This window comes from Mirounga angustirostris, unplaced genomic scaffold (genome assembly GCF_029215605.1).
Source record: "Mirounga angustirostris isolate CCGP_5_RB_7025 unplaced genomic scaffold, mMirAng1.0.hap1 SCAF_1, whole genome shotgun sequence".
Classification (NCBI taxonomy): domain Eukaryota; kingdom Metazoa; phylum Chordata; class Mammalia; order Carnivora; family Phocidae; genus Mirounga; species Mirounga angustirostris.
The window spans coordinates 79737817-79764282 of NW_026991709.1; the positions used below are offsets into that span (position 1 = coordinate 79737817).

Consider the following 26466-nt stretch of genomic DNA (forward strand, 5'->3'; position numbering starts at 1 on the left):
TCTGATGGCTGAGTAATATTCCATTGTATATATGGACCACATCTTCTTTATCCATTCATCTGTTGAAGGGCATCTCGGCTCTTTCCACAGTTTGGCTATTGCGGACATTGCCGCTATGAACATTGGGGTGCATATGGCCCTTCTTTTCTTTTCTTTTCTTTTTTTTTTAAAGATTTTATTTATTTATTTGAGAGAGAGAGAATGAGAGAGAGCACATGAGAGGGGGGAGGGTCAGAGGGAGAAGCAGACTCCCTGCCGAGCAGGGAGCCCGATGTGGGACTCGATCCAGGGACTCCAGGATCATGACCTGAGCCGAAGGCAGTCGCTTAACCAACTGAGCCACCCAGGCGCCCCCTTCTTTTCACTACATCTGTGTCTTTGGGGTAAATACCCAGTAGTGCAATTGCTGGGTCATAGGGTAGCTCTATTTTTAAATTTTTGAGGAACCTCCTCACTGTTAAGTGGCTGTACCAACTTGCATTCCCACCAACAGTGTAAGAGGGTTCCCCTTTCTCCACAACCTCTCCAACATTTATTTCTTTCCCCATCCATTTTTGCCATTCTAACTGGTGTAAGGTGGTATCTCAGTGTGGTTTTAATTTGGATTTCCCTGATGGCTAATAATGATGAACATTTTTTCATGTGTCTGTTAGCCATTTGTATGTCTTCTTCAGAGAAGTGTCTTTTCATATCTTTTGCCCACTTTTTGACTTGATTATTTGTTTTTTATGGGTGTTGAGTTTGAGAAGTTCTTTATAGATCTTGGATACTAGCCCTTTATCTGTAGTGTCATTTTTTATTTTTTTAAAGATTTCTTTATTAGAGAGCGCATGGTGGGGAGGGGCAGAGGCCAAGGGAAAGAGAGAATCCCAAACAGACTCCCCACTGAGCACGGAGCCCAACATGGGGCTTGATCTCCTGACCCTGAGATCATGACCTGAGCCAAAATCAAGAGTCGGACACTCAATCGACTAACCCACCCAGGCACCCCCTTGTTGATTGATTTTTAAAACATATTCCTACATTTGCTTCATTTCTCTGTGTATAGATTATTTTTTTCTTTCTGAACCATTGAAAAGCAAGTTGCAGACATGATATTTTACCCCCAAATACTTTAGGGTGTGCATCTCCAAAGATTAAGGCTATTCTACATAGCCTAGGAAAATTAACTTTTATACAGTAATATTCAGAATTCCCCAGTTGTTCCCCAAATGTCTTATGATATTTCACCCCCAAATACTTTAGTGTGCATCTCCAAAGATTAAGGATATTCTACGTAGCCTAGGAAAATTAACTTTTATACAGTAATATTCAGAATTCCCCAGTTGTCCCCCAAATGTATTTTATAGCTGATATTAATATTATTTTGATCTAGGATTCAATTAAGAATCCCGTATTGCATTTCTTGTTGTCTTTTATCTTCTTTACAACACTCTGTCTTTTTTTTTTCCCCATAACATTGACCTTTTTTTGAAGGGTCCTAGACAGTTGTTTTGGGGGGGTACATTTTTTTTTAAGATTTTATTTATTTGAAAGAAAGAGAACCCAGGTGTGTTGTGTGCATAAGTAGGGGGGAAAGGTGGAGGGAGAGGGAGAGAGAATCTGAAGCAGACTCCATGCTAAGCATGGAACCCAACGCAGGGCTCGATCTCACGAGAGATCAGGACCTGAGCCGAAAACAAGAGTTGGATGCTCAACCAACTGAGCCGCCCAAGTTCCCCTGGGGGGTACATTTTTAAAGGATACATAGAAATGCAAACAACACACAAAAATGCTGGCCTTAGGCCCAGAAATGTCCTGTGTTGCTGATTCCCTTACTCTTATATCCATGTTACTGCATTGACCTTAAAATACTAGTGTACAAGAACAGAGTCAGATTTAGATATTTGGGTCGGAGATAGTTTTTGCATGTTTGAGGAGAGGGCTTTTGAGGGAAGCATTCGAATTTTTTTAGCACGGCTTACTAAATAGTTCATTTTACTATTTATGGATGATTTTTCACTATATTCAATTTTTAAATTTATGCTTAGCAAGGTTGGCTGTGTCAGATATTAAAGAAGACGGCGCATTCTCCCATACCTCCTCCAATTCTGCTTTTAGACCGTGTGCCCCCTAACTGCATTTGATAACACTTCAGATTTTTATTTTTGGAAACTGTTGCCAGGCAGAATTAATGTTAACTGTTCAAATGGGTTTGAGCATGTTTCTTACTTGGTTTGGAAATCCAAAAGGCATCTCCTTTTCCAGATGCTCTTTTTAAGTGCCAGAACCTATCCACTTGCTTCATCTCCCTTGAACCTTCTTGGTTCCCAGAACAGAGTATCACCGCCTGTCCCTGTCATCCACTAGTACTGCTATAGGACTTACAAAGACTATTAAGACATTAGGAATATATGTTATGCTTGGAATAAATTTTTAATCTGCTCAACCCTAAAATAAAGACCTATTTTTGACCTCTTCTGGTAGTATGGTAGAACTTAAAAAATAAGCCTCATTCTGTCTACTCCTTTTTTCTTACTAACTGGCTATTTGCACTTTGTCTCAAAATTTGTCCAAAAAAGGTCAGAGCTAAGGAAAGGCAGCAGTATATTGGAAAGTAGCCTGTTGGCTTTGTTGTGCTCTTCAAACCACAAGTCCCAAGGGGCACTACATCTGGTGACTTAAAGTCCTTTGGTCTTTGCTAGTGGGGTACTCTGACAAGTTAAGAGTACATGAGGAGAGAAGAGGTCACACCTGCTCTTTCTGGGTGGCTTCTTTGGTTCTATTTTGCATCATGTTTATATTCACATGTCCTTCTGCTTGATGGTTTTCCCCCCTGCCTTCTTTCCTCATGCTCTACTCACTGCCATAACCAAAGAACAGTATGGGCAGATGTCTTGGGCTCTCCCGCCCCCCACTCTTGAACTAAACAGTACATATTTCCTTACTCTGGAGGGAAATGAGATGAGATGGTAGTGGCCTAAGAGAGGAACAGTGCCCAAAGCTGGGGCAAAGGGAATAGTAAAGCTCAAGAATAGACCTTCACTGTAGGAACATCACTCTGGAATCTCAAGAAGTCTCTTACCACGACTACATACATTCCACATTCAGAAGCGCTGTGAGAGGCTCTAGAGACATAAGCTTGGGCCACCTAGACATAGCCTCATGGACATGCCATTTGGAGGCAGGTGTTGGTGTTCTGGTCAACTTCCATCATAAGAGACAACTTTCCATGTAAAGTAAGAAGGTCATGGCTGTCAAGTGTGACCAAATAAGGTCCTCCCCCGGGGGCAGGCCCACACAGCTGATTTGGGAAAGATGAGTCTGCCCCAGATGAAGGTACTGAAACTGAAGAAGGAGGGAGGAAAACTCCAAAACAACCTGAGCAACAACCACTGGGGGAAAGTAGGCAAAGCCTGTGTGTGAAGCGAAAGAAATAACGACGGGCTTAGTCTTTCTCCCGCTCAGACTACAGTGTCACTGATCAGCAATTTCTTTAACACTCAGCAGCTACATAAATGTTATATGTATGCACAACAAAGTCAGTGGCAAATTGAAACTTTGATGATTATGGGAACACCCCAGGAAAGCCTTATTAGAGGAGGTGGGTTTTGTCTTAGTAAAAAAAAAAAATTCCTTTTAAATCAAACCGTCGTTCATCATAACATTCAACAAAAGGGTTTTCCTTTGTTTTGATCGTATGTGCTGTAATAGCCAGCAGGGGCATGGGGTAGCTGCCTTGGACAGAGTCCACAAGCCTGGACTTGTGCACAGGAAACAGATTTTGTCAGCAGAGGGAATTATCATTTCTCTTGAATGGGCCAGTTTGTCTGTGTTTTCTATTTCAAAACAATTGGGGTTCTTTGGAAGACTATTTCTATACCATCACAGAAGAAAGATTTTCTAAAATTTGAGAAATCTTAATAAGTATTAACTCAGGAATCCTGTTTAACTGGGCTGCTTGCTTTAAAAACGAGAAACCTGTGCTCCCTTCAGCAGCACGTATACTAAAATTGGAACGATACAGAGAAGATTAGCATGGTTCCTGCACAAGGATGACACGCAAATTCGTGAAGCGTTCCATATTTTTCCTAAAATAACTCCAATACTGGAATTAAAATAAAAAACTTAATACAAGAAAAGAGAAACTTTTAATTGATATAATGTATAGCAATTGCTAAGGGTACAACTTGACAAACTGTACAAGCATTTAGATCAAGACCCAGAACTTATCAGAGTACAAGAAGATTCCTTGTGCCCCCTGAACAGGCACTACCCTTGGGGTAAGCTCCAGTCTGACTTTAAACACCATATATTAGTTTCCTGTCCTTTTGAATGTTACATAAGTGGATTCACACAGTATGTACTCTTTTGTGTCTGGCTTTTACTCAGCATATTTGTGAAATTTCCGTGTTTTTCAATGTAATTGTAATTTCTTTATTCTCATTTCTGTGTAGTGCTGAGATTTAGTTTGGGGTTGCATCGAGCCAGATTTGGGCAGAATTGATATCTCTATAATGTTAAGCTTTCTAACCCATGAATATGATATATCCTTCCATATATTGAGAGTTCTTTAACATTCTTGTGTTTTGTAGTTCTCGGTTTCAGCGTCTTACATGTCTTTTATCAGATGTGTTCCTAGGTATTTGATGTCATATGTTGCTATTGTAAATTTTTTTAAGTTTCACATGTATACAGAAATGATTCTTTTTTATATTAGGCTTATAGCCATTGATCTTGGTAAATTAGCTTATTGATTTCTATATTTTGAGGATACTTTTATACCTTCTACATACCAAGTCAGGCCATCTTTGAATAATGACAGTTATATTTCTTCCTTTCTAATCCATTTGCTTTTTATTTATTTTTTTCTTGACTTATTGCATTGGCTAGGATCAGGCCTGATTTTTTAAATTAATTAATTAATTTATTTATTTATTTATTTATCAGAGAGAGAGAGAGCACAAGCAGGGGGAGCAGCAGACAGAGGGAGAGGGAGAAGCAGGCTCCCCCTGAGCAAGGAGCCAGATGTGGGACTTGATTCCAGGACCCTGGGATCATGCCCTGAGCCAACAGCTGACACTTAACCGACTGAGCCACCCAGGAGTCCCTCAGGCCTGATTTTTGTGTCAGATAGAAAAATCTCCCAAGGAGTTCCCTAATAAGAAAACCAACTATAAAGTTAAGTTGGTTGATCTATGAACATAATATCTAGATTTAAAATGGTGTTATAGTGGTCTACGAAGCAATATATTGTACTTTGTGGTACACGACCACAGATACAGACTTAAATCTGGTCAGACAGGCATCCTTGTCTTTCCTACCCCTAACAAGCAGAGACTCTCATACATATTTGTGTATGGATCCTGAACAGAGTTCTTGAAGTTCAGTAAGAGTCCAGACAGCTCACTCAAAGTGTTCTTGTCTCACAGGTGGCATTGAGAGGGAATTGTCTAGAAGCACTTTCAGGAGAGGCAGGGCATTTGGAGAGAGAGATGATATCCATGGCAGTAATGTGGGATCTGGCCAGTCAGTGACTGACTGTGGAAGATACCAGCTCTTCAAACTGCTGTCTTAATAAGCAGAAGATATTGGTCAGCTGGATTATAGAAGGGAGGGGAGATCTTTTAGGGGAATAGAAGGCAAGGACTGATAAGAAGTAAAGGCTACTGGAGTCAAGAGATGTTGGTTGCCAGTAGGAGTGAAAGAGGGATCCTGGGCATTTTGGTGGCCTAGGGACAGGAAAGGTGGGAGTCGGATGGATGCAGGTGTATCAGGTGTGCTTCCAGCTGGAGAGTGCTGAGTACACATGAGGATACAGACCCTGAGAGCTGGCAAAAGGTATTCTTCCACTCTCTTCTCTGGTATTGTCTTTCTTCTCCATCTTTCCCTATTTCTTTTAATGCCTTTTTAATGTAGTCTCTTTCAGATTCTCTCAGGAGGCAATATGATAGAATCACTAAGCACTGCTTAGGTAGGAATCTTGACCACTTACAGGTATGAGACTGTGCCAGATTACTTACCTTTTTGAGCCTGGGTTTTCTATCCTATGAAAAGGGGATACTAGAAGTATCTTTCTCATTGGGTTGGGAAGATGGACTAAAATAATGTATGCTAGAGCAACTTGTCACAAAGTAAATGCTAAGGGTTCTGTCTGGCTGCCTCTTTCTTGTCTGTCTACCTTGTTGTTTTCCAGAGGTCTTAGTTTTTATTCATTTTTTTTCTTTGTTCTAGAGTACTTTCAGCCAGGTGTAATGTGATATTTTTGTTGTTTTGTTAAAAAAAAAAAAAGGTTTATGTCCTCTATTTTTAGTGTACAAAGTGGGTGAGTGAAATGTCTCCCATTTCTGTCAGTGCAGTAGATTACTGAAATGACAGAAGCACTTGATTTCTGTCCCCTCTAATAGCAGCTCCAAGACCTTGAGCAATTACTTTAATTCCTTTGGGCCTCATGGTCCTTATAAATGTAGGGGCCTGAATGAAGAGGACTGTGAGGCCCTGGTCTAACTGTGAGTGCATCTAGGAGATGATGCGAAAAGTCTGATTCCTCACTAAATTGTGCATGCCATGAAGAAAGGGCCATGGCTATTGGGCATACCATCCTGTCCGGAGCATCTCTAGGATGCCTGGCCCATAGAAGATGGCTCAGTGAGTGGGTGAATGGATGAATGAATGAATGTTATCTTTATAACAACAAAGGTCATCTATATTCAGTGGGAATTATTGTCAGGGCACCATTATTGTCATGGGCCTATTTTCTATAACTCTGAGCTTAAACTCTGAGCTTAAAACTTAATTCTCCCACTACCCTTCCCCCCTGCTTGTGCTCTCTCTCTCTCTCTCTCTCTCTCATAAATAAATAAAATCTTTAAAAAATTTTCTAATTGTAGAAAATATTTATCAACTTACATAGTCAACTTTCTTGGCATTTCTTTTCCAACTTTCGTGGCAGTTCATGACCTTTTTCCTTTCCAATCTGTTGCCACGCTTTGCACTCCTAGGTCTCTGTCATCGTTTAGGAAGTTGCCTGTGCGAAGTTAAATACTCTATTTTTGAAAACACAGTGTATAATTACACAACATCATAGCACCATCTGCAAGGTGCTGTGCCATTTTCTGTATTTCTCAAGGCAGCATCACATATCTCATTTTACAAAGGAGGGAACAGACTGAAAGCAAGGACATTCCTTGGGCTTCTAAGTTCCTGCTTTAAATACACCACTATCTCTGACTAATGTATGCCATAATTAGGTTCCTTCACACATCCTCTGGCCCAGCAGTCCCTTTGGAGAGCTGAGCCTCCTTCCTTACCACTCCAACGGCCCCTAATGGTTTTCTTGTCACTGATCTGTGAAACTTTCAATTCTCGCTCTGGCCGTGTTCCACTTTCTTCTCTCTCTTTCGAATGGCTCATTCCTGGGGAAAAAATATTTATGACTAACACTGCCTCGCCATGTAGGGTAGATGCGGTCCCAGCCTTCAAGGTTAAGAATTAATTGGAAGCACAATCCAATCAGTCACTCATTGTCTTAGTCCATTCAGGCTACTATAACAAAATACCACAGACAGGGTAACATATAAACAACAGACATTTATTTTTGAAGTTCTGGAGGCTGGAAGTTTGAGATCAGGGTGCCAGTATGGTCGGGTGAAGGCTCTCTTCTCGTTTTGTCCTCACATAGCTCTGCGCTTGTGACCTAATCACCTCCCAAAGCCCCCCACTCCTAATACCATCACATTGGGGATTAGGATTTCAACATATGAGTTTGGGGGGGACACAGACATTCAGACCGTAGCACTCACCAGGTATTTCTTGAACTCCTCCTGTGTGTGGAGAACATAAGATTCCAGGTATAAGACAGTTTGGGGATGATAGAAGATACCATTTACGTTAAAGGCAAAATGGTAGGACATACACTAAGAGTACTGCGTAGATCTAAAGAAAGCAGGACATCAGACTCAGCGGTCAGTTTAGATTTTCTTTCAAAATGGGTATATGCTGTTCCTAAAGCCATTAGAAAATGTTTCTTTCTGGACAACTTTGGCTTACCCTCTGGTGTTGGAACTGGTAACTTTTTAAATAATCCTGTGAAAATGTCAATACATTTCCAAAACCTGAAATAAGAAAATTGAGTGATACCATAATTGTTTACTTTCTAAATGTAGGTAAAGTCGTGATTATAAGGGATTTTCTTTAGATAAAGAAAAGTAGACTTTTCAAGGACATGTTAGCTTTTGTTTACACTGGGGCATCATCAACCTTTCCTCATGATTTTCCCAAAACTTTTATGGCAGAAGGCTAATGAGAGGAAAGGCAATGACAAAGGGATCGTGCTGAGAACCACCAGAATATCCACTTCATTGGAGAAGTGCTTTTCTGTGTCAAGCTGTCTGACTCTGCCTTTTCATTTACTAACAACATTCTAACAACAACAAGCTTAGCCATTTTCTGTGTCTGAATGTCTGAAAACATTTGATAACAATTGAGGGTTGGCTGCCATGATGTCACCATCAAAAAATCACGAGAGAGACTCTAATGACTTCTAAATAAAATCTTCCAGCTCCAAACTTACTCCATGTATTTAGGAAAAGCAGTTGGCATTATGTAGGAAAGGAATTATAAAAACCTAGCTTTTCCAGTCAGTCACTGACAGCACTTTGCTTTATAAACTTGTCATCTGTGATAGAGTCATCTGTCGCGTTTGTTCACTTCTGAGACCTGAACTTGGGGTTGGAGGTGGCACCTGAGCAAGCAGTTGTCCAGAAGATTGTTCAGTCTTCTCAGCAGAAAACAGATGATCGTTTCACTCATTCTGCCTAATATAATCACTAAGAATGAACTAAGCTCCTGAAAGTGTTCTAGGAGTAAGCATTGAGTCAGACCGAAATTTTAGCGGGGCACCAGGGCACTGATTGTGGTTAGCTATCTAATGTGACCTTTGATAGAGTGGAGAGTTGCTGGCACAAAACTTAACTCGTCTCTCCCCCACCCTTCATGAGAGCTGGGCAGAGAACAACAATCCTAATTCATAAGTAGTAAACAGCCCAATGGTGTAGCGTCTTTTAGAGTTTGTCCTTCTACTTTGGGTAAAATGCCCTCTCATTTTTTTTTTAATATTTTATTTATTTATTCATGAGAGACAGAGAGACAGAGAGAGAGGCAGAGGGAGAGGCAGGCTCCCAAGGATCAGGGAGCCTGATGTGGGACTCGATCCCAGGACCCTGGGATCATGACCTGAGCCGAAGGCAGACGCTTAACCATCTGAGCCACCCAGGTGCCCCAAATGCCCTCTCATTTTAAAATGAGTCAGCTCCTAGATAAGACAGAAAAGGCAAACCTGGTTTTATTTCGTTTCATTTCACTCCCATGTAAGTCACCTTGATTTGAAAAACTTTGCCCTCTCAGAACCACATATGGAATATGCACTTGATTTCCAAACGTTATGCAAGAGCTCTGTGTACTATTTCATCAGTTTTGGAGAAGTAATTGGCACTTATCTGAAAAGATTGGTTATGAAAACCTGCCCTTCCTGGGGCAGGAAAGGCACAGAGCCGGCATAAGCTCAAAGGTTTCCAGGACTTGTCCTTACACAGTTCGCCTAAGCTAGGTTGTGGTTTGGTCCATTGTTGTATTTATTCCTTTGCTCTTAAATTTTTTGAAATGCCTTATAGTTAAGTATTTCTTACTCAGAGCTGATATTTAGAGCTGCTTGAGAAAGGACTTTTAAAAAGTCCTGTATTTAATTTATATGCCTCTGAATAAGAAATGCATTTGCCAGAGCAGTTTCAAGCCTTTGACAAGTTAATGTGTAATGTCTACCAATGTATCTCTGACTGTTTTGTCCCTTTTGGAAACAAAATTCTTCATGTCTGCAACCCTTGGTATTCTCTCGCACCTTGACGAACCATCACCTGCAGGAATTTTGAGGAAGTAGACCCAACACAAAAGAAATGGGGAAAAAAAACCCACAGCTAATTAAAAGTGTCAGATGATGACTTCCAACTTTGAAAGAACTTTTCATTGGTTTTAGATGGAAGGCTCTGTGTTTCAGTGTTTGGCTTTCTTGGGCATGTGACTCGGCATGACTTCCAAGAGCCATCCACTATTGACAGGTTGCAGAAGGAAAGCCTTTTGCTCCCTGTTAATCGGCTCTCCTCTCTCTCTCCGCCCCCCCCATCCCTCTTCTGATTGCAGTGGTGCTTCATGCCCCACCTCCAACCAAGATCAAACGGGAGCTGCACAGCCCCTCCTCCGAGCTGTCATCCTGCAGCCACGAGCAGGCTCTCGGTGCTAACTATGGAGAAAAGTGCCTCTTCAGCTATTGGTAAGTGACACCAGAGAAAGGCTGGCTGGAGAGGAGCCGTGGAGCCGGCTGCTGCCAGGACTCCAGCAGACACTCAGAGGTAGCGCTCAGAGTGCTCTCCCACGGCAATGTCGTCCTCTAGGTGTAGGCCAGTACAGACCGGGGGCCTTTGTGCAAAACATGAAAAGCAAAACTGTGAAGCAGGCTCCACGGGGGAACTGGGCGCGTGGGGTACTGAGCCCTCCTGAGGGAAAGAACCTTGAATACTGGGATATTTGATCTGTGGCTTCTAGGGAGGGAATATATACTTCTTCATGTCTATCATATGTTAATGTGAACTTTAAGCACCAAAGAAGTAATCTTCAAATCAGAATATATGAAAAAGTCCCCGTGCCTGTGCCCTTTACTTAAGAATATCCAGGCCCCAGGAATGAAGCTTTAATTTTAAATCATTCTTTGCTCTAGAAGATAAACACAGACTGCCTGGGAAAGGGGAAGAAGAGTCGTTAATTCAAGTCCTGTTACGGCAGAAATTTATCTTCCACAGAGATCCTGACTACTTCCTGGGGACCCTGGAGTACTTGGGAGAGGGGGCCAGGAACCCCCCCAGGGCATAAACTCTGCCCCCCACCCCATCCATTCCTCCACACGCATACATGGAGAGTGCTTTTAGAAGGGGGGAAAAGGAAACCGGAAACAGAGGCTAAAATTATCTTGGAGAAGAATCACTAGAAGTGTTAAACAAGTCCCTGTGACGCAGAGTGTTTGTCACTTTTCGGAGGTACAAATATTCCCTCGGGGCTGCCAGCAATTTAACTATGTTAATGCTGTCATTTCCTGGCGATTGGGTCTGCAACCTAGCCCAGCCATCTTGCTGGACCTGGCGACCATGCTAATGGCTTCATTGCAGCTTAATGGTTCCTTCTCTCTTTCTGTTTACAGTGCCTATGATAGGAAGCCTCCCTCTGGGTTCAAGCCATTAACCCCTCCCACCACCCCCCTGTCACCCACCCATCAGAACTCCCTATTCCCCCCACCCCAGGCAGCTCTGCCCACCTCTGCACACGCCCCTGCAGCTGGCCCGGTCCCAGGTGTGGGCCCCGCCCCTGCCCCTCACTCACTTCCTGAACCTGGACCACAGCAGCAAACCTTTGCGGTCCCCCGGCCGCCACATCAGCCCCTGCAGATGCCAAAGATGATGCCTGAAAACCAGTATCCATCAGAACAGAGGTGGGTGCTGATCTGGGCTTCTTTCGCTGCCTCCATCCCCTCCATTTTACCCCACGGGGAGAGAGGAAGCAGTTAGTCATATTTACCAGGTACCTGTAAAGTTCCCATTGCGTTGAGGCGTCTTGTGAGGTAAGACGAATAATAGGAATATGACCTGTTTATATAGCACTCTGTTGTACTCTAGACAATTTATGAAGTAGATAAAGGAGAGATGGTTAGTACCATCCCCCCATTATGGAGGTAGAAGAGAGACTTGACCAGGTTAGACAGTCTGTCCATGCTCATCGAGGGCTGGTTTCCTGGCTTCTCACTGGAATCTGCCTACTAGCATTGAACTTGGCTTTATGCTACCCACAAATACTTTATTAACATTTTATTTACGTATTAGGGAAAATCGCTAAATTACAAAACGTATTATTACTCCTCCGATTTTAACACATTTTAACAGGAAATTAGCTAAAAACCTTATTTGTAATTACCTCCATTTGAGAGAGAAATCTTCTGGTTTTGCTCCAGGTAGGTTCTATGTTCCTAATAAGGAAACTGAGGCATCAGGAATAACTTGCCCAGAGTCTTTCACTCATCAAACAAACTAAAGTGGAAAGGCAACCTACTCTAACACCAAACTTAATAACCTCTTAGGTCCCAGCCTTGTAAGTCCATTATCTGGGTATTCTAGAAGTTTGGATGCCTGTGGCCTTCCTTTATATAGGCTGTTCTGGAGACCCATCTTTTATTTCGAGTCTCTCTGGTACATACATAGGTGGGGAGTTGTCAGTGATGTTACCAAGGGTCGCAAGATGGTGACTGTTGCATTTCCCTCCTCTCTTTCTTGTTCTGCATTGGCTGGGGGTGGGGCTGAGGGGCAGGAGAGGGAGGATGTATGAGTATACTTTCCTCAGGCCTGGGCCAACCCAAATACCTCCTGGTATTTTCTCAGGGGTCACTTTATTTCTAGATGAAATACAGAAAAGAAAGCAGACATTCTTGTCTGATTCTGATCCCCTGCCCCCCTGGCTGTGAAAGTCACCATGAAGAACTACATAATTTGGCTGGTAGTCTTTATTCCCCTAGGGAAGCCAAGAGCCATGAACACCAATGACACATAGGGCCCAAGGGGTGAGCGTTGACTCGGGGGCTGGCTCAGTGGTGGGCCTTGGTTTCAAGAGGGAGTTCACCTGAAGGAGACAGCTACCACCAAGCTTTGCCAGTTTATTACCTTGTTAACAGCCTTGCACTTCTTCAGGAGAATTCGGAAATTGGATTTTCATGTAAAAATTCCAGGTTGTGTGGTTTTGTTTTGTTTTTTAAGTTGGCAACTAATTCAAATTAAAAACAACAGCAGCACTTTGCAGACTAAACAAAACCTCTCTGGGCAAAATCACTCTGCAAGGCTGCCAGTTTGTGCACTCGGGCCTGGATACCATTTCTATTTCAATAGTTTTTTGGTTTTGTGCTTTTTAATAGTATCTTCCTGATTTCCTGCAAGGATTATTAATTGAGGAGGAGGGATGAAGGGGGACATATATTTGGTCCTTGAAATACTTAACAAACCTTGTATTTGTTATACCGTGTGTAAAGGGAAATTACTTCATGTTAAATTCCTTTTATTCCTAGTTCCCCCTCAATCCCTGTTTCTTACCCAGAGGGCTTGTGTAAGGAGAATGTTTGGCCTCTTGCAGCCCTGGCAGACAGGAAGCCTTAGTCTCAGTGGTGAAATAGGTTTGTCACCAGGCTACCCAGCCCCCTCCCCCCAAAAGGGGAAGGTTTGATCCCTGACATGTAGGACTATCTGCCCTCAGGTGTCCAAAGAGAGAGGTAGGAACCGGAAACCAGGTATTTCTTTTTAGGGGGCGATTCCTCCCTGACATCTGCCTGTGTATCTTAGACTTACTTCCCCTGCACTCTGCCATTAGGACCGTGGGTCTAGAATAAAAAGACCTCACACACACTGGGCTGATACAGAGATCCTTGAGAGAACTGGGGTGAAGGGCAAAGTCCTGAATCGATAAAAGAAAAGCAACACTGGGACACTCAGTCTTCTACCCTAGGGCACTGTAATCGCAAAGTTGCAAGTGTACAGCAGGAGTTCCCACAGGGGCTTATTAAAAATGCAGATTCCTTACTCTGCCCCAGATTTTGAGTTGGTGGGTCTGGGGGCATGGCCTGGATATTTTATTGTCATACTTTGAGAAATCATGATCCAGCTGTTTCTTCTACCCCCATCCTTACTCCAGCCCACCTTTTCCTCAAGTATCAAATACCCAGGACTCCGAATTTTGTTCTTATTGCCCTTGTCTATTATTAATGATGGTATCCATGTGCTCTTTGGGTGATGCAAAGTACATCAAAGACATGACAAATGATTTTGCTTGTAGATACTAGAGAGCACACAGAAAATGAGGCAAACTAAAAGCCTTGGTCTGATTTTGTAAAAGTAATAGTAATTGCACTTGTGTATGATAACAAGCCTCATAATCCCACCTCTCCTAATTATTATGCCTGCCTAAAATGGAGCAGATTACTTTTCTGGTAATTAGAGTTTGTTCTTTGCTAACTTTTTATTAAATGCAATCTAAGAATATTACTTCAAAAATAACCCCCTACCAAAAATATATGGTATTTTGTAAGATATGAAGGAAATAGTCTTTTTTTTTTTTTAAGATTTTGTTTATTTATTTGAGAGAGAGACAGAGAGAGCATGAGCAGAGGAGGGACAAAGGGAGAGAGAGAAGTAGACTCTCTGCTGAGTATGGGGCCTGACATGGGGCCCTGATCCCAGGACCCTGAGATCATGACCTGAGCCGAAGTCAGATGCTTAACCAACTGAGCCACCCAGGCACCCCAGGAAATAGTCTTATTTGAGCTTTTTAACAATCCTCTAACCAAAGCAGAGTAAAAAACCCTATTCCACAGATAAGAATATCAGGCCTCAGAGCAGCTAAGGGACTTCCTAATGGTCACATAGCCAACTACAGGGGCCTACATTTAGAAACCAAAGCATTTATAACTGCACCACTTGTTTTGGTTATGATTTGGGGGGGTGGGGGGGGTTGCTAACATTCTCTTAAACTACCAGAACTCTATCCTTGTTTTACATTACAAAATCCTACTAAATTCCTATTTCACTCGTCTAAACTCATGTTGTGACAGTTATCTTTTTTGTTTTGCTCACAGTATGCCTCTGCAGTTGAATAAACTTTTTGAGGTTTAAAAACCATGATTTAGAACCTTCTCAGCCCAGTATCTTACTTGTTCTCAGTGTATGTTTATTGATAGTGATAGCAGTTTGCTAGAATTATACTTTAAACAAATAAAATATAATCTATTCAAAAGTACATTCGTAATGTTCTATATAATCTTAGTATATAATTTTTCACAAGTCATAAGTTATTTTTAGAAGATAAATACTGTGTTTGGAAGCCATGATTTATATTCGTGATTTCCTCCCCCTCAAGGAGGAAAAAAAAAAAAAAACCATGTAATTTGGCATGTTGAGACATGTTCCATTTATCCTTAAAGACCAGCTGCTCCTTAAAGAGGAGGCGTATTTTTCGTTCAGCCATCCCGATCTCAAAAGTTTTTTCATCGTGCTGCTTACGATGTTTACATGGGCTAAGTGGAGGAATTTAGAAAATGTTCCTATGTTATACCCATCGTACTGGCCAGGTATGATTTTGTCCTCTGTTATACCACTTCTCATTACATCTCAAGTTGAAGGAGTTCCCACAATTCAACTGAAGAGGCTCCGCTAGGAAATTTATCATCTAAAAATTTGGGGATCTGCTGCTCTCTCACTCAGCATCAAGAGGCAGATCTCAAGAAATGACAGCATCTAAGACAGTACTGCTGGTGGAAAAATCCTCTGCTTCTTGATGTTCCCCAAGGGATCAGTATTGTCATAGGCCGTCCTGCTGAATTGATAGAATAGAATGCCCCAGAGTCATCCAGAAAGGGTCAGTTATGTGAATAACCTAACCTGTTTGAGAAAATTCTCTCCCTCAGTGGTTATGATCACATCTTCAAAGCTTAAAGGAATGAGCTTACGTTTGGTGGAATTGTGATTTGATAGATAAGTATTCATTCCCTGAAGATGCTGTACAGATTTAAGAGATTTAATATACTTGAGGCTTTCTGTTGTTTCTACTTCCTCCCTTAAAGTCCATCCCCAATAAATTGCTGTTCATTTTTGTCCTTCAGATTTTGTAGTTTTTAGAGAGGGAAGAACCTGACTGTGAGTCATATCTGTAGCCTGGCCTGGAATGAAGTGAATGTGTCTGACGCATCCCCTCTCCACGCACTGCTGTTAATAGCATGTTATGTATGGCAGCACAAATTCACTTTGGGATCCGAAACTGAGTTTCGGAGATGCTTAATGGAACCTTCTTTGACAGACTGAATGATGTACTTCTAATGGTTAGAGTGAGGGGTGTTTTTAGTTTTGAATCTTAAGAGGGATTGTTTTTAGCTTGTTACCTCATATCAAGCTAAAGGAAATTTCCTTCTGTTCCTAGTTTACTCAGAGTTTTTAATATGAATGGATATTGAATTTTATCAAACATGTTTTCTGTCTGTTGACATCATCAAATGAATTTGCTCCTTCCATTTCTTAATGTAGTGAGCTACATTGGTTTATATGAAACCAACCTTGTATTCATGTGCTAAACCTAACTTATTTGTTATATATTACCTTTTTTGCTGGACTTTTTATTCTAACATATATTGAGAACTTCTGCATCCGTATTTATGATTGAGAATAAGGTATAATTTTTTTTCTTATATTATCCTTGTTGGGTTTTAGCATTGAAGTTATTCTCCTCAAATGAGTAGAGGGTGTCCTCCTTTTTATGTATACCAGAATAGCGCATGTGAAATTAGAATTCTTTATTCCTTGAATTTTTGGAAGAATTTATAAGTAAAATCATTTGGGCCTGATATTTTCCTTGTGGGCAGATTTTTAACTACCAGTTAAGAATCTTCACTTTTCTGGTGTTGCTCTGAATTTCTGTTTAGTTGAGTGAATTTAATAAATTACTTTTTCTGGGAATTTTTCCATTTTGTCTGAGTTTTACAATTAATTGCCATAAAATCTCTAGTTAGTCCTTGGCAGACAATATCATCTGTCTTTTCAACAAATCAAGTTCGGTTTTGTTCATCCTCTCTATTAGATGTTTTTTCGTTGATTTCTCTCTGCTCTTACTAAAATCTTTTATTCTTTCTATTTTCTTTCATTGTTTTTCTTTTCCTAGCTGCTTTGGTTGGATGATTCACTCATTAATTTTTTAGCTTTTTTTCTTTATAGTATAACATATAACCAAATAAAACTTCTCCTAAGGCTGGAATGACCAGATATTGGAGTTTGTCCCAGGTCACTTATAGTTTATGCCTAATGGAAGTTATTGCTCATAGCTTTCCTTTTTACTCCCCCAGATGTCCTGATTTGGACAATCAGTTATTTGATTTCCCTACCCAAGTCCTGCTTTTTAGCTGCATCCCTCAAGTTCTGATTTAAATTAAAATTCTGATTTAATTTAAAAGCTCAGTTCTAAGTGTTTTCTTTTTTTCTCTCAATCCTGTAGTTCTTTAAAAATATATTTCTTAATTTCCAAACATATGGGAGTTTTCTAGGTGTCTGGACTATATGATTTTTATTTAAATATCATCAAGAGAGTATTTAAGAGTAGTTATAGAAACAGTGTAGGCTCTGGAGTTGGGCCTGGGATTGAATCCCACCTCTGCTACTTCCTATCTGTATGACCTCAGGCAGGCACTTAACTTTGTCTGAGCTTTGGTTTCTTCATCTGGAAATGGGAGAATGGTAGTTACTTACCACCTAGAATCATCGGGTGGATTAAATGACGTCGTACTGGCACAGAGAAGGTGCTCAGTAAATGCTAGCTTCTGTGACACTTTTTAAAGATCACTCTCGTATTCCATAAAGGAATCTTCCTAAAATGATGCAGATAGCACAGCTTAGAAACTTCTGTTGCTTCACTGGTTAAGGGTAAGTTTTTACCATGTAAAGCTCCCTTTATTCCTAATCTTTTCATCATCAGACGTATTAGTGTTGTACATATAAAGCTAATAATACTCTCACCAGCTGATATTCTGAGGACATCCTGTATTTCCATCCCCGTCCTTCTTCTGTGTTTGATGTTAGGAAATCAGACAAACATCTAGGCCTTTAAAGGACATATTTTGTTCCTCATCTATCAGTGTTTTATCACAGTTTAGATGGGCCAAATTTGAGTCGAGACAGTGCTGACAGACCTCACAGAGCCCTGCGAGCTTTTTCAGAGTTCTGTGGTGGGCTTTTAGGGAGTGTTCGAGTTCTGTTTGGTAACAGTGTCTGGCTCTTGGAATATGGCAGGAAAGTAAACATTAGTGTGAAATAAATGTGAATACAAATCAGCATTTTCATTCTGAGAAAGGAGAGTGGATATTGGGTAGACAACTAGTGGACTCTGTTATATTTGTGTGATAGTTTTCTCCCAATTCCTTAATCTCCCCTTACGGTTGTCTAGCTTCTGAATTTCGCTTGTTGGGGGGTAGGGGAGGACATGGGCAGTTGATGGTGGTGTTTGAAGGTAATGTATACTGAGAACAGCGAGCCAGGCCCTGTTTCATGCATTAGCTTTTGTAACCTTTACAACAGACTTTTGGACAGGTATCCTGGTTGTCCTTACTTTATTGATAAGGAAAATGAGGCTCAGAACAGTTACATAACTCACCCAAGGTCACACAGCCAGTAAGTGGTAAAGATTGGATTTCAGCCCAGGATCTTCTGCCTTCACAGCCACAGCCTCTCACCCGACTATGCTGCTTCCCTGTTCTATCTTCTCTTAGCCTTAATGGAAACATTAAGTACATGGTGTTGGTTTCTTGGCCGACTTTATGTATCATCTCCCGGCGGCCTCTGAACCACGGCTACTTTACCTGGCACCCATAGCCACTGCGTAGCCTTCTTCCAATCCACACTTTTCTCCATTCTTCCTCTAAGCATTGTGTTTACTCTGTGTGTTGGCAGCAGAAACCGAAAAGGAAATGCAGAAAAAGCATCTAACGGTTTTCATAACGTAAACCAAATGTTGGTAGCGTGGGTGAGCTCTTGGGAGGAAAGGCGCTATATAAATCTGACAAATAAATAAATAACTGGTTCTTTAAATAAACTGGCACCGAAAAAGCTTTAATCTGTAACCTATTGAATTTAAGCTCACTTGATAGTCAGAAATCTCCTTTTGCTCACCAACTACCAACTGTGAGTTCACTATGGCCTGAGGAGTTCTGTTGGGATGGCGGGTGTGGGAGGGAGAAGGGAGCGGGGTGAGCAGAAGGGGTTTGTGAGGAACCAAGCCGCTCCTCCACTGAAAATGATTGCCTGCCTCAGTAAACAAGAGGCATCTTTGTCCTAGCTGTATTATATATACAACACATTCTTAGATACTTCAAAAGGATTGCGGAAAGGGGAAGGGGGTTCAAATGAAGGTCAGTGAGTAAAGTTCACAGAATGTATTTTGAGGACAAGAGTGGAATTACTTTTCTAATCTCTGCAAATAAAAGCCATTATCAACAGCAAGCTCTGAGCGAATCTTTTCTCCAAACATGTTGGTTTTGTGACCTACCCTTAAGATCCCCTTTGCCATGCCACTCCCTCAAAACAAACCAGGACTGAACCATCCCAATTATAGAATCTGTTCTGCAGATCCCCGGCCCCTAAGCTCCAAGCACCCTTAAAGTGGGGCTTGGGGGAGGGGCAGGGGCTGCTGGCTGGTACCCAAATGGACGTACCTCTTCCTCAAGGGGCCGCACCAGGCCGACTCTAGAGTTTCATTCTGGAAGGTGAGAAGCTAGGCACCGGGAGGAAGTGAAGGGCTTGGGCCTGTCAGCTGCAGGGGCTCTGGTTACAGAACTGAGCGGTTCTGCGCCCTCCCAGAGCCATCAAAGGAAGTGATTTGTGGAGGTCACCTTTGAAGGAGCCAAGATGGTGGCAGAGGGGAGAGAATGTGGAAGATGGGTGCCTCTGTTACTGTTTCTTCCTGCTAGTGTAAGGTCTGATCTCGGAAGCTAAGCAGGGTCGGGCCTAGTTAGTACTTGGCTGGGAGGTTTGGTACTTTATAAAAATAAGGCCTTGAGAATATCTTCATCTTTCTTTTCTGCCCACTTCTTCAGAATTCACTTCAAAAATCAGGTTTGCAGTGGGCCGCTGCTGCCTGTATTCTAAATGTCAAGCCTAAACCCGGGTTTCAAATTTACACTTCTTCAAAGACCCTGGAAGGGTTTCCTTAAATAACAGCAACCTTGAAAATCCGCATTCCTGAAGAAGTTCCACTGTAATGCATTCAGCGCCGCTGGGAAAGGCTCTCAACCCCTCGAACCTTAAATAGTTTGTACAACTTGTTTAATACATTGGCCAGGCAGATTCTGATGCCTTTGGTGTCTGGGATAAAAGGATAAGCATATGTAAAACTGTTTGGTGATCTTCATGTTATGACATGATCTTGCGGTACTGCTTTTGGTAAGGTGGTAAAGATCCCCACAGAGTGAGTGCCTTGCTAAACCCTGATCTAAACAATGTTTCTTCTGCATCCAAATCTCTTCAGTTAAAGATTTTGAATCTTGATATTCTAGAAATCTGTTGGCCACCTGTTGCCACAGATTGATTCAAATCAAATTCAAGTTATTTTATGAAAGCTATTCATAGGATTCAAGTGAAAGTTAGAGTAAGACCTTAATATTACAGGATTCTATTGTTGATTTTAAATAACCCACTGGAATTCATTGTTGTAAATTTTTTATTTTTGAACCTGAACCTCGGCTCCTGCTTTCTACCTGAGGGCATATATTCACAGTTGCTTTTCTTTATACACAGAGATGAGTGTCTTACACATATTTCATGGATCGAGACCTCACCTTGAGGGTTACCATCTCTAACTTCTACACCTATCCTCCAACTGTGGTGCAAACCATGCTTTGTAGACATGATTTTATTTTATCATTCCAGTAGCATTTTGATGCGTAATACACCCCCATGTTACAGATGAGGAAACTGAAGCCAAGAAAATTTGCCCTCTATCACTTTCCCTTTTGCTATACTGCCCTTCCAACAGAGAAAGTGCAGTTGACATACTTTTGGATTTTTCTGACAGCTGAAGGATATTAATGCTACCCAATTAATAACAAAAGGCTTTTATTGTTCTGTCTTATTATATGGTAGTGTATATTTATTAAACTGCAGATGAGCAAAAAAAGAAAATCCTCTAATATCATAACCAACCAAAGATAAACAGTGTTCACATTTAGTTATGCAGCTCTCTCCAAGATTTGTATGACACCATACTTTTTTTCATAAATAATTTTTATTTTTGCAAAAATTTGATGTTCTTTGTAACTTCCACAGTATGTCAAAAATATCTTTCCAGGTTCTTACATATTTGTGTATTACACCATATTTGATCGTTGCTCTCAACTAAAGAGCTATATCACAATGTGCTTAGCCAGTTCCCTTGTTGGAGGCTTGCACTGGTGACCATCCTTGTAACTAGATCTCATCGTATTTATGATTTCAGTGCTTTTTCTGTGCCAGGCACAGATCTATTAACTACCGATTCATCCTCCAAGTAACCAGGACAAACCTTTTCTCTCTTAGTACTTTTTTGATCACTAATGACGTTGAACTTCTTGTTTGTTTACGATCATTAGTATTTCTTCTTTAGTGATTTTCCTATTTATGTCCGTTACCCATTTTTTTCTACTGGGATATTCATTCTCTACTGATTTTTAAAAGCTGCTTATGTCAACAATATTGCTGTACCTGTTAGAGATTTTTCTCCAGCTTGTTTTGTTTTTGGTTTTTGTTTCTGATGTTTTCTGACTGTTAGAGACATTCTCCTCGGTTTGTTTTCTTTTGATTTTGTTTCTGGTGTTTTTTGAACTGTAGAAATTTATACAATGAGGAATATCCATATTTATCTTGATGATTTCCACTGTTGGTATGATGTGTAAAAAGGTTTTCCCTCACTCTCAGATTATATGTTTCCACATATATTTTCTCTGTCATTAAGGTTTCACATTGAAATCTTGAATCCATATGAAATTTATTTTGACATGTGGTATAAAACAGGGACCTTCCCCTCACTAATTTGAAATGCTAACTTTAACAAGTAGTAAATTTTAGAATATACCTGACAGTTTTTGACTTCCCATTCAATTCCTTAGATATGCCTATCTTTCATTCCTTATATTGCTGTTTTAATTATTGCAGTTTTAGAAAATTTGTGAATATATCTAAAAGATCATTATTTCTTTTCAAAAATTGTTTACTATTTTAAATAAAGTATAGAATCATTTTATCAAGTTGATTGGGAAGGCATTGCTTTTAAAGAATAATTGTCAGTGAACCAATAGCTTCAAAGTCCTCTAAATGTTTTCTCTTTAACTAAATTTTCTTTCTTTTCCTCAGAAAAGAGTTTTGGGGTGCCTGGGTGGCTCAGTTGGTTAAGCGACTGCCTTCGGCTCAGGTCATGATCCTGGAGTCCCGGGATCGAGTCCCTCATCAGGCTCCCTGCTCGGCGGGGAGTCTGCTTCTCCCTCTGACCATCCCCCCTCTCATGTGCTCTCTGTCTCTCTCATTCTCTCTCTCAAATAAATAAATAAAATCTTTAAAAAAAAAAAAAAAACAGTTTTAAGGTTTTATTCTTATGTGGCCTACACATTTCCTGATTATTCCTAGAGATTTTCTGTTTTTCATTGCTATTACGAATGGGATTTTTTAAATTACATTTTCTAACTGGTCAATTTGTACTCTTTGGTCTTTAAAATTTGATTCTATCTACAGGTAAAAGAAGGAATGAACTAATAAACATATGTATACGTTAGTCCTATTTGCAAATAAGTGGTCTTATATATTTAGACACATAACCTGGCCCAATTGTACAGAGGGACTGTATGAAATAAACATGCATGGGAGACAAGAGGCTACCGTGTCATTGCTTTGATTGCTTTTTTGCCACTCCCTGACTCAAGAGGTCTGAAATATGCCCTATAATTTTGGAAAGAGGGTAAAATGTTCAGAAATAGGCATTAATAAGTGCTTTGCAAATAATTTCATTTATCTGAACTTCTAATTCCCAGTGCTAAATCAGAGTAGGCATATATCATGTTCTTAGCTAAAAACTGTAACTACTTTCTTCTTGCAGATTTCAGAGACAACTGTCTGAACCCTGCCACCCCTTCCCTCCTCAGTCGGGAGTTCCTGGAGATAATCGCCCCAATTACCACCGGCAAATGTCAGAACCGATTGTCCCTGCAGCTCCCCCGCCCCCTCAGGGATTCAAACAAGAATACCATGATCCACTCTATGAACATGGGGTCCCAGGCATGCCAGGCCCCCCAGCACATGGGTTCCAGTCACCAATGGGAATCAAGCAGGAGCCCCGGGATTACTGCGTTGATTCAGGTTAGCACAAAGTCATGCCATTTCTTCCTTCATTCTCTCATCGATCTGTCTGGTCGTTATTGTCTTCTCTGTGCAGGGCTTTAGGGAATAGTTTTATAAAAAATCACCCTCAAAGAACTTAGGAGCTACTAAAGCCAACTTGTTTATTCATAACTAAATACAAAACAAAACAGAAAAGCCATCCAGTGGGAGGAAGTGCAGTAGTTATTCAGAAGTGGTGGGGAGTACACCTCTGAGTCCAAGCCTAAAGATCCAGTCGTGGCAATGCCCTTTTTAAGACCTATTATCTAAGGGTCACTGGACCTAGGAAATATCATTTCTGCATTTTAGTCCTTGCCCCTAGCTTTACGGCTTTCCTTTTGAAAAGGGTAGACTCACAAACTCCCAATATGAGCATAAGGAGAAGAGGGTCTACACGTAGAATGGGATTCTTTCTATTCTTGAAATGACTGGTATTCTGAGAAATCACCTGGTATGTCATGACTATATGGGGTGCTGGGTACACCATGGAAAAGGCTGTCTTGTTGATTGCCTCATGGGATTCACTGCCCTATTGCATTCCTTTCATCTGGGCAAGGAGGCTGCTGGTGTCCTTCAGAGGCTGCTGATGTACACGGGGAGAGGTAACATGTTAGGACACCCTTGTCTGGTTGTGGGTTACCTCTTGTCTAGAAACATAAGCATATCAAGAAGTTTAAGCTGTGCTTGGGGGTTCCCCCCTCCTCTGCCACCACCATACACACTCATTCACGAACTACGAATCTTATAGGCCAGGCATATTAAATGAGATCATTAGGGGTAAGAAGAGTTGGAATTCTGCATTTGGCACATTTAGAAACTGTTTCCTCCTCTTCTTTTCCTCTTCTTTCAGAAATTACTTAAACTTTCTCACTCTTCTTGCAGTTGGTGCTAAAGGAATTTGAGGGTGGTGGGTAGGTTTCAGCCTTTTCCATGGCAGTTTTTCTTGAAGACCCTGGGGAAGGGTGGGGCAGTATGTATTTGAATGAATTTTGCAAGTGGAATTGGCTATATAGTTTGCTCTTGGCTTTCTGGGAGATAATACATAGATTGCTCAATTCAGGCAGAAATGGATTATGGGAAAGGCTGGGAGGTAGACAGAAGGGAGACATCTGTTGCTTTATGATAAAAAAAATTACCAAGTGTATAGGTATTGATAGCTTGTAAAATTCTCACTGGCATTCCTCCTAAAAGCTTTGATGTATTTTTCTCAGGAACAGGCATGACCAGCAATATTTTTCCTTGGGGATTGACATTTTAATCCGTCCTGAAGAGTTTTTTCACCCCACCCCACCCCACTTAAATCAAGACACTCAGCAGATGTTACCATATCTGTAATTCATGTGTCCCGCATGGGCACAACTCAACCTACCAGCTTTCCTCTCAGTGGACACCTGGATAACCTGATGCTTGAAAAAGAGCCCACTTGAGTTCGGGTTTCATTCCAACACTTCCAACATGGGGAAACGTCCTTCCAAATGGCCTTGCCCTCGCTTCCTAACCTCAAATCCCCTAACCTCTTTGGCCTAAAAAGGGGAGCAAATTGGGAAAGATCTAAAGCACCCCTCATCCCACTCTAACCCCCAAAGCCCCTGAGTCAGTAGAGACAGAAGGCCAAGCTCGGCCTTTTGAAAGCCAGTTTCTTTTTATACCATTAGCTCTCTCCCCAGATTTGGTGTTAACTAATTTCTAAAATGAACAAGTTATAAGAATGAAGCATCATTTTTTCCTTCTCGTTCTCTTGATGAGGAGCCAAGAGTCCTACTTTCAAATGGTGGGTGAGGGTGTTGCCCATGTTGCCAGTTAGGGTGGCACCTCTGTCCCAGGTCAAGACCAGAAAGACATGACCTGGGAGCAGGAGAAGGTCTAGGGGCTTCACTACGGGGCTGCAGTTCAAGAGATGTGCTGACTCACGTACAGAAGCTACTGACAGAGTATGTGTCTGTTTCTCTTTCAGAAGTGCCTAACTGCCAGTCGTCCTATATCAGAGGGGGGTATTTCTCCAGCAGCCATGAAGGTAAGTAACTTTTAAAAAAAAATAATATTCAAGCAAGCTTAAAATTTCTCAGCTTCCAGGCTAAGATTTGGGATCATAGGTTAAACCTTTCTTAAGTCATGAAAATGAGAGCTAATTGATGGTAACCTTCAGTTATTTGGGGGCACACTCCTGAATGCAGTGAGGGCCACCATCATTTTCAGTAGTAATGGCTCTCACTTTTCAGAGGTCACAGGATAATATGAAGAAAAAATAAACCAATCTGGTTCCCCCATTTCCATCCAGGGAGGTGTATGTGGCCGTTTATAATATTATCAGCCTGAACTAGAACTTGGGAACTGTGTGAATACTTGAGATGGTACGTTTAGGACTTCTTCTCTGAACACTGAAACGGGGAAGGGATTTTTTTCTTAGAACATTTTCCCCAGAAGTACATCTTGTTTTTTGTCCTAAAGATTTATTTATTTATTTATTTATTTATTTATTTATTTATTTATTTGACAGAGAGAAACACAGCAAGAGAGGGAACACAAGCAGGGGGAGTGGGAGAGGGAGTAGCAGGCTTCCTGCTGAGCAGGGAGCCCGATGCGGGGCTCGATCCCAGGACCCTGGGATCATGACCCGAGCCGAAGGCAGACGCCTAACGACTGAGTTGCTTTTTGTCCTATACATCTGTCCTTAAATACCCAGGGCAGTGTGATTCCCCCAAACCCATGGCATCAGCTTCACCTGGGATCTGTTGGAAATGCAGGTTCTCGGGACCCACCCCACACTGCTGACTCAGAGGCTCCAGGGGCCCAGCACTCTGGGTTGTGACACGCCTTCCAGGGAGTCCTGATGCACGCTCAGTTTTGAGAACTGCTCTAGCATGGAGAGTCACAGCTTTGGTTGCACGTTAGATCAGCTGGGAGCTTTTAAAACTTTTGGTGTCCGGGCTTCACCCAGAACAAGTAAATCAGAAATTCTAGGGTGGGGCTTAGGCATTAGTCCTTTTTCAAGGTCCCCAGGTGATTCCAGTGTGTATCCAAGGAGGATTGAAAAGCTCATAAGACAGTACTAGGAAGCATCTGCTCGTTTTTTAAGTGATTGGTTCACAAGCGTGATTTCTATGGGTAGCTGCTTCCTGCTGACCTGGTGAGAGGGGACACCCAGTGGGGTTGCACTGGGTGCCCGAAAATATTCTGAATGTGTGTCCAGCCCTGGGAAGGAAGAGCTGTCTACCGGACCTCTGACTGTGATCGATCGGCACAGCTGTGTGGGGCTCTCTTCCAGGTTCCCGAATGTTTCTGCGGCAGCAACTGATGTCTGCAGCAGGCAAACTGGGAGGGAGTGGGGGAAGAGAGGGAGGAAAACATTGTGCATAATTACAACATTTAGAAAGGAGCATGCTCTTACAGGAAATATTTTTAGTAAAGCATTGGACTGCTTACTACACACAGAATATCAGGCGAGTTTGTGTGTTTCCCCCCTACTCTTTCCCATTCC

At 41.5% G+C, this 26466-nt stretch overlaps 1 protein-coding gene and 1 non-coding gene across 6 annotated transcripts in view; both read left to right on the forward strand.

The window, feature by feature from the left end:
* The window catches only part of ETV5 (ETS variant transcription factor 5), a 59160-nt gene that overhangs the window by 18584 nt on the left and 14110 nt on the right, over positions 1-26466 (forward strand). For 3 of the 5 annotated variants that reach the window (XM_045903202.2, XM_064584012.1, XM_064584014.1), the window contains 4 exons: positions 10174-10303; positions 11225-11512; positions 22708-22967; positions 24943-25002. In XM_045903202.2, the coding sequence (XP_045759158.1) occupies positions 10174-10303; positions 11225-11512; positions 22708-22967; positions 24943-25002 (738 nt within the window). Of the gene's footprint in view, positions 1-10173; positions 10304-11224; positions 11513-22707; positions 22968-24942; positions 25003-26466 lie in introns of those variants that run through there. The other 2 variants (XM_064584019.1, XM_064584020.1) reach the window with 2 other exon arrangements.
* Positions 3963-4069, forward strand: LOC123834947 (U6 spliceosomal RNA). The gene has a single exon (XR_006788522.1). It is a non-coding gene; the product is annotated as a U6 spliceosomal RNA (small nuclear RNA).